This window comes from Brassica napus, chromosome A1 (genome assembly GCF_020379485.1).
Source record: "Brassica napus cultivar Da-Ae chromosome A1, Da-Ae, whole genome shotgun sequence".
NCBI lineage: Eukaryota > Viridiplantae > Streptophyta > Magnoliopsida > Brassicales > Brassicaceae > Brassica > Brassica napus.
The window spans coordinates 14906887-14917702 of NC_063434.1; the positions used below are offsets into that span (position 1 = coordinate 14906887).

Consider the following 10816-nt stretch of genomic DNA (forward strand, 5'->3'; position numbering starts at 1 on the left):
TTGAATTCTAATGGCAAAACCTATTGGATCATTTGACATGAACAAACTGAAACACAACTTCCAATCATCATCTGAAGAAGAAAACGCATAGTCTATTAAACATAAAATTCAACATGAAAATACTGAAACATAACTTGCATAAAACGAGATAAAAGGAAAAACACAGTCTCTGAAACATAACTTGCATTGAACGAATTGAGAATCCTATATTGCTCTATCACATGTTCTCCTATTGTGACCTTCAATCCCACATCGACTGCATTTCCGAACTGTAGAGCGTTGAGTTCCTTGTGACGAACGGATCTTGTCTTCGGCTGTCTCGTATCTGCGTTTCTTTCTCCTACCCGCAGCTCGTCTACTCTCTGGAGGAAGCATTTTCGACTTCTCCACATGAGATGGAACTTTCCATGTATCTTCAGGGACGCTAATAGGATTTATGCTTTCTTCATAAGCCGAGCGCCATGAGGCAGTAGTGTACATGTCGTCTGTGAGTGTGTGTGGTCTTATTCCAACACTGAAGCCTGCTTTTATGGCGTGCCTGCATGGGATTTTCATCAGATCGAATTTCCCACAAGAACACGTGCGTCTGACCAAGTCTACCGAGCAGTCGAAAGTGTCACCTTGAACTAAAAACCGATGATCGCTAACTGGAAACACCTTAAATGTTTTACCCTTCTCAATCCTTCTGTCAATCTTCTTCTCCACGGCAATGGTCAGTGGCTTCGAATGCTTAGAACTTAAAGTTCTACGCTTGAAAAACCATCGAGTCATCATTTCCCTAATGCTGTCCAACAAAGGTATCACTGGAAACTCTCTAGGCGTACGCAAAGCTGCATTTATCGACTCCGCAGGGTTAGTAGTCCTCATATCATATCTGTAACCCGGAAACTGACAACGAGCCCACTTCCTCACATCGGCATCTATGAGATACTGACCAATTTCAGGACTAATAGCAAAAATAGCAGTGAAGACCTTACGAAAATCAGCGGCTCGATAAGCTTTAGAAGCCTTTGCAACCAAACCAGCCACACCTTTTCCGCTGAAATATGTTACAACATTATTCAGCAAGTGGTGAATGCAAATTCCATGATGAGCTTGCGGATACACTCTCGCAATAGCTTTAGCAATTGAGGAATTCCTATCAGACACAAAAGCTAAAGAATGGTCGTCAGCAATGACCATATTAAGTTGTCTCATAAACCAGTTCCACGCGAGGTCATTCTCTGAGTCAACAATTCCAAAGGCAATAGGATATAAACTCGAGTTTCCATCTAATGCAGTAGCAACTAGTAAGACTCCTTTGAATTTGCTCTTCAAAAACGTCCCATCCACCACAATAACTTTTCGAATTGCAGCATAGAAACCGCGAACACTCTGACCAAACGAGATGAAGAGGAATTTGAATCTCCCTTTTGTATCCCTTTCATAAAACGTGTGTGAGCCTGGATTAGCTTCCTTCATCATATGCAAGTATTTAGGAATTTTTTCGTAACCTTTCTCTGGAATACCTTTCACTGCGTTGATTGCATATTCACGGGCATCCCATGCCAAAGAATAGGATATCTCAACTCCATGTACCATACGCATATACTGGATTATGTCATCCGATCTCGGTCCTTCTTTAGCAGTTTCATACTTATGCATAATCAAAGTGCCCACTGTTTTTGCAGAAACTGTCCTAACAGAACCCTTCCTATTGGATGCAGCACATGAATGATCAGGTACATACTTTTTGATGATAAAATACGATGAGCCTGTTAAGCCCTCTGCACGAACACGCCAGGTGCAATCATCATCTGAGCAACGAATATACCACACTTTTTTATCCGATCTGACAACCACGTAGTCGAAATTATTTTTCATTGCACATATTTCGAATGTTGCCTTCAAAAGTGTTTTGGAAGTAAAAGATTGACCCTTCTTCACAACATCCACCAAAGAAAAGCGAACACCATCTTCATTGATCTTCTCTTTGTCACACTCTTTGTCATCTTCAGTGTCAGGTACCTCAACATCTTCTTCTGAATCCATATCACTTGAATCGTCGGACTCCATTGGCGCTTCCTCTCTATTATGCGACTCCGTACCTCCTTCCGCTATGTTAGAGGCTTGAGTACTCACACACAACTGCGTCGAAGCTTTGTTCTTTACATATGTCAGAAAATTTTGAACTTGTCTTTCACTGGTGATGATAACAGGGGGTGAGTAGATGCTATTGATCAAATCAGAAGGTAAATAACTCAGCTCGATATTGACCATGTTAATATCAATTCCAAAGTCTTCACACACCATAACCTTTAGGTTTTCAAAGCTTGAACTTGTGTCCAAAGTAAGTAACCTGCCTCCTTTTGCTTCATCGACAAGAAATCCCCATCCATTGTTCAGAGACGATTTCCACAACCCACATGAAGCATATACGTTAATCTTCATATTTTAGAATGACAAAAGTTTGAAAGAACTAAAAAATGAAGAAAACTTCCACGTTGAATTTTAGAAATCGTGGTATGTTGAAGAAGATGACAAGATTTTAGGAAAAAAAATTAAAAAAGGAAATTAAAAACATTTAAAAGATTTTCTGTATATTTCCTAACCGTTTTTGGCTAGATTTTCGGATTTTGTAATTTTATTAGGTAGAATTTGCATTCTGTCTACTTAGAAATTAGAAGGCCCGGTAGAATATTGTATACCACCGGTGTAGACAAAAATACAATCCGAATAATGCATTTCCTACCTTAGTAGGTTAATTTGTTTTTGTAGTGCATCAAATCTACCAGTTACGTAGAGCATAAAGGAAACGAGGAATTTATATTCTTCCCTAGTAGTTATTTATGTTTTCGGTGTATTGCGCATGCTACGACAGGTAGATCACTATGTCTTTGTTAGATTATATATTCTAAACCTCCGTAGATGGTAGATCTGCATTTCTAACCCATTTACCCCATTTTTGAAATTATTATTCAAACATTTTTTGAATACAAATTTATTTTTCTTCTATGCAGTTGCTTATCTACATCAAATATACAATTTTCCAGAATTTTTTGCTTTCTAAAAAAATTGATATGAATTTTTATATACAAAAAGGGTAGTGAATGTCCAAAAGTGACAAAAAATGATTTTGTTCTAAGGGGACAATACTTTACTTTACTTGTTCTATATTCCCAATTTTCCCATTTATTTTTCCGGTTAAATTTGGAACTCTACACATGAGTTGATAAAATACTCTAATTAACATTACTAGAGATTTTACCCGGACTACGCCCAGATTTATTCAAATAATATTGTATTTAATATCTATATTACAATATATTACATATATGTTATAAAATATAAATAATAAACTGAATTATAATCAGTAAAACTTACAATTTTTCCACTGTCTAAAATATGTATGGGATAGGGAACAAATGTGAAATGAATAATTTTTTTTGCTAAACCTTAGTAATTCTCCAAAATATATTTTATTACATATTTAGGTTATTAAGAAAATATATTTTTAATCTCCACATCACATATTTCTTTGTTATATGTATTATTTATATCATAATTATGTTTTTATTTATATGCAATTTAATCTTTTAAAATATATTTTCTTACGATTATAATCAAATTTTTTACAATTATAATACATAAGGCTAATTTAAATACTCATTGCTTTAAATTAAAAAACTTTTAAAAATGTTGTATGTCTTAAATACACTGAAAATTCTATAAAATATTATTATTACTATTTTTTGTCAGGAATTATTATTACTATATTATTGTATTAGTTATAAACAAAAATATCTTAAAATCTAGCTATAGTTAAAATATTATTCTGGATTAAAATTCAGTGTAAAATGATAATCAAACTATTCTAAATATATCACTATTTATTTAAATTTTATTATTATATATTAGTTTGTTTTAAAATTACTATTTTTTAAACTACAATCATGTTAATGCTGTTATTAAAAATGAATTGTATATACTAATTAGGGGAATTTTGAATATATTTTCAGTCCAAAACTATGATCCAAAAACATTATTATCTTATTATTTTTTTCATGTCCAGTAAAAACATTCAACAATCTTGTACTAATATCGCAAATTAAAAATAAAAATGATTTCTAATTCGATATAGCCTTATTATTTTAATTTCCATTTAAATTTTTTTGTGATTTAGACGATTAGTTTTTTTCTTACTTCGAGTCTTTAATATTTGTTTTCGTAAACACCATATACTATTTTGATTTTTAATCTTTATTTATTCTTTTGTGAACAGAAATTTTAAAACGTTTGTTGGTCGTTATTGTTTAATGTGGTATTAGTTTGTCTTCTTTGATGGTTTTGTCAAATTTCCTTAATCCTATACAAATCTTATTTGCCTTTTCCAAGAAAGATGGAGCTCTATCAACAATTTCCAAAGCAAGTAAAACTGGTCTTACAAAGACGGTTAATCTTGTAGGTGTATTTAAAGAGAAGGCCAAAGCTCATTAACTGATTTTTCCTTTTTTTATCTTGTGTGGTTCATCTCTTCATTCTACTTCTCTTTGTTAAAGTCTAAGTCTTTCTTTTGTTAGTTTCTTTCCGATTGTTTAAATACCTAAATTAAAGATTGTACATTTAGATCAAAGATGTAATTCCGGTTAAAGGCCAAGTAATGTAAAGAGTACAAAGAACACTGCAATAAACTAACATGGTGGAACTGAGACAAAACACAAGTACATAATTTCTCACGATAATAATACGATCATGTTCTGCATATTACAATTCCAAACTATATCACAAGTAATTTTTCGGCATGATTTACTCACTGAGCTAGTTTGTGTCTCTTTGTCCTCTCTAGCGCACCCAAAGCCTTGGCTACCATTTTCAACATTTTCTTTTGCTTCTTTACCGTCGTCTTCTCTCTTTCTGGCACATCCTCCAAACGCAGCATCATGGACTTCTTAATGAGCAATCACTACTTTGTCTTCTTCAACAAATTCACTATCACGCTTCATCGTATGTTTTATTCTCTAATGAATTCAAAATTGTTTGTAATCATGGAATCACCAGTATCTCTAAATAAGCTCTTACATCGTGTGTGTCTATTCTTTTACCTGCTTCATATGATGTTGTTGGTAGATGTTTGATGGTAGATACGGGTTTCAAGCATTTCCGCTTTCTTGAGCAAGCATCGAATGCAACCAAGCTGGACCAGCCACATCAATGTAGGAGTGATGCCCTATTCTCGCATGTAACACTGTATATTCCTCCTTGGAATAACATGTTCAATACTCCAAGACTCCAACCATAGTAATCTTGAAAATATATCATTAGTTATGTCCTGAAACCAAGGGAAAATGCGAGGATTTAACATGACCTCTCTTGACTGGATCATATGAGATTCAAAATAAGATTTGCTATAATACTTAAAAGTGACACTAAAACTGTTACAATGTATTGTAAAATTATAATATAGTTTAATAGTCTTCCAAATGTATGTCATCTAATACGTGTCATCTTAAAAAAAATCATATTTTGTGCTTATAGCTTTCACTCTAAATATGGAAAAGCATTCATAAACCTAAATAATCTTAAGATCAACATTTGACAACTATTTCTATAAATCTCAATTATTTATTATATTTCATTATTTTTACGTGTTTTTAGCATTGTTGTGATTGATGAACTTTTTATGTAGACTTTTCTGGAGTTTAAGTTAAGAAAATAATATCCTAGGTGTGTATTTTGTTATTAAATTGGGTTGTATTCTTATGTTGGGGTTATACTGTGATCCGTTTTTATATTCATGTCAAGATTGTATCTTTTTGCATTGACAAAAAAATGTCATGTAGTTTCTACACATTGCTCTGCACATTTATGGAGATTACATCTCTCTCTATCCATTTTTTATGACTTTTAAGCATTTAGTTCAAAATAGCGTTTTCTCATTTTTTTTTCATACAATTTTTTTCATATGTTCTTTGTTACCGCAACTGAGTACGCATGATTGTTAATATATATGGAAGGAGACGTTATTATAGCAAACATTTTTAAATAAATATTGTAAGATTTTACAAATTTTAAGTTAATATGTAATTTAGTGATTACTTTTGTTCCTTAAGCTTCTTTATATCTATGTTTCTACAAATTTGATGTGAAACTTTTTTTCATTTAATCAAAATCTATTTATTTTTCGCTTCAGGTATGTTTATATATATATATATATATATATATATATTAATTATGCATATAGAGGCAAAACATGAATCTTTGTATTGATATCCAGTGACTCCTTCCATGTCTTAATTTTTAGATATTCAACCAAACTTACATAACTTGTGGTACGATTTTATTGACAAACTCCGTTTTTTTTTAAGAATTTTTAACAATAGCACCATTCATAAATTTTTAACTTCTTCCTAATTAAAGTTAGGATATGATTTCCAAACAACATTTTAACACATAAAAATAAATAAATTGATTAATGTAAGAAATCTAATTTAGATATTCCCTTTTTATTTTTTACCACTATGACAGTTACAAAATCGTTTAAATTTGAATATATTATTACTAATCCATTCTTAACCAATTGTGGTAACTGAAAATGAGAGAAGGTTGATCACTTTAACTTACTGTGTGACTACTAAATGTACATTTTACGTTAAAAACAGATCATAATCAACAAATTTCACACCACATCAGCTTTTTGCACCTGAAGAAATCTAATGTTTCTATTTGAATAGAGAAGTTTGTTTTTGTATAAGACCAGACAGTACGTTTAATTTGCTGCAAAAAATTTCAAATATGCAAATCTGAAATGTTATATATTATTCCATTGTGATCTGAGTGACATTAGAAACTGAACCTCAAGCTAACAATAAGCAAATGTACTTCCACACAAAATGTAAAAAAAAAAGAAGAGAAATATTCAATCACGTGTATAGAACCAAAACACATTTTATTTGGCTCAACACACATAATATCTCATAAGTAAAGACTGGCACACTCAAGTCTGTCAAAATATTATTCAACTCCTAAAACAGATGAAGAAAAAAAACAAAACCCTAAGCAAAGTTAATATGCCAAACTCTCTCAGGCTCTCACCTGTATTTAGATAAGCAAAATTGTAAATTCTGAAACAAATCATTATTCTAGTTTACTTTCTATTTGTTTGTAAGAGAGAACTTAGTTAAAGTACCTTAATTTGTTATAGGACCTCATCAAAAAGGATTGACTCTCGCAAAAAGGATTGTGCCTGCAGACAACAACACCAAGTCCAAACAAACTGTTAGAGATTCTAGAAGTTGTGTTATCTCGATAAAGAAAAGTGATTTGTCGAGTATTTGATTCCTTATTGAGAAACAATTTTCAGTAGATGAACTGTATAGTAAGTGGAAACAAATCCTCACGTATTTAACTCCAAACAAACACATCAACAAATGAGTTTACCTTATACAAATTCCATTAGCCCCTTCTCTACTGTTGTTTAAAAAAATCTAATCTCCAGACAGGCAAACAAAATAAACATATTTAATTCTGCCCACCCTGAAAGTGGAAGGGGAAAAATATATTCGCAGAAAATAAATAAAACTTGGTTTGTCTTGTTCCTTTTTTATATATGCAAATTTTGCAGAGAATGGGATAGGAATGGAACAATCATTCATCCCTATCAATCGTCTTTGTTTCCGGTGAGAACGAAAGAGAAATGAGCGTAGAATTTGTTCTGAAACTCCACCAAGTGGAGACGCAGTGCGCGAAGGAACGTGCTCAGTGTCTCTATAACCAGCAGCAATCCCACAATATGAAAACAATGATCCCAACGATCAGGATCAACACATTGTTGTACCTGTTTATTTTAATAAAAAAACAAAGATCGATTAGTTGATTTGATAATATTAGTTAGACTAAGAGAGAGAGAGAATGAGAGGATGCGCATACCCCAAGCGAGAAGGGCGACCTTCTCATAGTCTCATAGAAGACTGACGATATCTCCGAGTGTGAAGACTGCAATACACACAAAGGATGATTGATATAATTAAGCCATGAGTAATATATATAATAGCTTCCTACTACTCCATGATTAGATAGATACCTGAGAGCCCATATACGCAGGTAAGAAGAGGTGTTGGAAACAGCTCTAAGCAAAAAATTCTATGGTGTGAAAAAACCGATGCACAAAGATCTCGCTGAATTCAAACTCCCCATGCCCATGTGATCGTCCACTTGTCGCTACATGAAGACTCTCATCCATCTCTTCATTAGGTGCGTAAGACTGACCTTGTTGCTTCTGGAGCTGGATAAGGAAACCATTTAGAATGACCAGCAATAGAAAAAGAAAGACCATTATATAGGAACTAAAAGGGAAAGAATCTCACAGCTTCATGTTGTTTCTTCAAGATGAACTGCTTTGAAAGCAACATACACAGAACATAGAAAATAACCAGAAAGAGAAGCACAAGCTGGAAAAATGAGAAGACTATATTGCAAATCACACAAACCTGAAACTGATGAACTGGAAGAGCATCATAGAACTCATGAGCTATGATTATTGTTGGTACTTCCAAGGCAAGCAAAAGAGAACAATAGATACAATGAGGAACGATGCAGATCATCATATTTTTCATTGCTTACGACGTTGACTGTTGCTATATTAAGCCAAGAGCCTCATAAGAGATTCTCAATAAGTAAATGTAACAAACATGCATACCTCCTGATGGTACCTCTTCAAGAGTAGCGTGCCAGTGCACAGGTGTCCCAGCTAGTGAACTTATAGCTTTCTTCTCCAAACTACTTTCTTCTGTGCACTTCAGGTTCTGGTGCTGAAGTTTCTGCAACGCGGGACTGCACTCCACCAAGTGTATATGCAATGACTCCGTCAAATTTCTAAACTTTGATGTACCCTAAACGTGGACAGTCCCCAACAAAGACACCAGTGAGATAGTTATCACGGTGGCTGGCATGAGTACCGCTGAAAACGCTTTAAAAAAACAAATAAATAACCAGATTCAAGACAATAAGATCAGATACATACATGTGCTAACATTGGTAAAGATATAGTAAATATATATATATATATATATATATATATATATGCTTAGTGATGTCTTCAATAAGAAGAAAAAGATTCATCATTTATGACATAATTTAACAAAGGATCCGTAAGATCAAGAAAACATATGGACACAGGAAGTAGAAGTAGATTTGCAGGAATGAACAAATAAGAACGTACCGAGATAAAAGGAATTTGGGAGATCCACTGCTATAATTGGCTAATCAGAAGATACTTCTGAATGCTAAGGGTGGCGAAGATGATTGATGATTGATGGAGATTGAATTAATAAGTGATGAAGTTCAGAGGTCGTAGCTGGACGGAGATGGTGTCGACGAATCTACGGTGAGGGATGGCGGTTCTCTCTCGTTTGTTTCTCTTCGGTCCAGCTTATTCCCCGCCGTCTTGGGAGTGCGTCTGCTTGTGATTCTCAGACCTAAGCGACGATTGGAGGCTTGAGCAGATCCGTGAAGCTAGGGTTTCGGAGTTGGTCTCTGTTTCAGAGCCACCGTTTAAGGCCGCGGGACAACTCCGTAGGCGGCGGATCTGGCGGTAACAGGTGATGGATCCAACGCCGATCTTGGACACACCGGCATGGCGAAATCCCGACATCATGCCCTTGAAATCGATAGCTGGACGGAGAAAGTGATAAAGATCCATTAGTGAGATTTAAAGTTCAGTAGAGTGGGGATAAAATTGATCGTCCACGATAAAGATTTGTGAAACGTAATAAACGGAGAAGAGGAAGAAAAAGGGAATCGACGGAACAGGAAGACAAAGGGGATCGAAGATCGCACAGAAGACTTCACCGATACATGGACTCTCCGGGCTTTCGGATTTCAAACACTATCGGGCCGATTTGATGTGAGGCCCAAATGCAATGCGCGCTGCATCTGACGTGGCTGATCAGTGGTTTCCTATTGGCTGATTATTTGTGATGACGTGGAAGCATGAGGGGAGCCCTTATTCCCCTTTTAGTATTGTATTGATTTGATAATTGATTTGCTATGTGTCATTATCACATTAATTTCAAAAAAAATGATAAAATGACATACTAATATGTATTCCATCGGTTTCTGAAAGTAAGATTTTCTAAAGTGTCACGTTTATTAAAAAATTCAATAAATGTTTATAATTTAAGACCACCATCGTGTTCCCCTCGCCGAGACGAAGCCGTAGCCACCAACCACGCCGCAATCGGAGTTCGGACAAAACTGTACGCGCCGTCCAAAGTTTCGACGTCCGCGCACGTGTCGTCCACGCGCCGCCACCGGGAATCGTCTCTGACCACCGTTCGCCGGAGCCTCCGTGACCGGCCACCGTCTGTTCGCCGCCGAAAAGGTGCTGCCGCGTTGCCGCCTCTCCGCCGTCGCCGCCGTTGATTTTCCGGTAAGTCGCCGCCACCCTCCGCCGTCTCGGCCCGGTGAGTCAACTCGGTAACTCGGTCAACCGGTTGGTTTGACTGGTTTAAATTGATTTAGGGTTTGTTAGGTTAAACCGCTGGTTAAAATCAATTGGATTTCGGTTATGATAAACCGGTTAGATAGATTAATTAATTAGTTAATCAATTGATGGTTAAGATAACCGGATGGTCCAATTGGAATTGATTTTGATTGAGCAAAACCGGTTGGTTTAAATCAATTCCAATCTGGTCAAGGGTTGACCGGCTTGGGTCAGAGTTGACCGGATTGACCTTTGACCAGCATGTTGACTTTTCTGTAAACCTTGACTAAATCCGTTTTAAACCGTCCGAAAACCGTTCTGAGTCGAATGTCGCTCTGATTTCAGATTTGGAGTCTA

General features: G+C 35.2%; 1 protein-coding gene across 11 annotated transcripts; it reads right to left on the reverse strand.

Moving 5' to 3' along the window:
- Nucleotides 1-160: 160 nt before the first annotated feature.
- On the reverse strand, nt 161-10507 carry LOC106415833. 11 transcript variants are annotated; one of them, XM_048745789.1, is made up of 9 exons: nt 9197-10507; nt 8675-8935; nt 8466-8524; nt 8343-8369; nt 8060-8254; nt 7906-7971; nt 7417-7813; nt 7166-7222; nt 161-7071 (listed from the first exon to the last, which is right to left on the reverse strand). In XM_048745789.1, the coding sequence occupies exon 9, from the start codon at nt 2428-2430 to the stop codon at nt 205-207; it is 2226 nt and encodes a 741-aa protein (XP_048601746.1). In that variant the 5' UTR covers nt 2431-7071; nt 7166-7222; nt 7417-7813; nt 7906-7971; nt 8060-8254; nt 8343-8369; nt 8466-8524; nt 8675-8935; nt 9197-10507; the 3' UTR covers nt 161-204. The 11 variants fall into 11 exon arrangements, with proteins under 11 accessions (XP_048601746.1, XP_048601694.1, XP_048601632.1 ...); XM_048745737.1 differs by having other exon boundaries at nt 8060-8260; nt 8466-8479; nt 9197-10504; XM_048745675.1 differs by having other exon boundaries at nt 8060-8260; nt 9197-10503.
- Nucleotides 10508-10816: the final 309 nt, after the last annotated feature.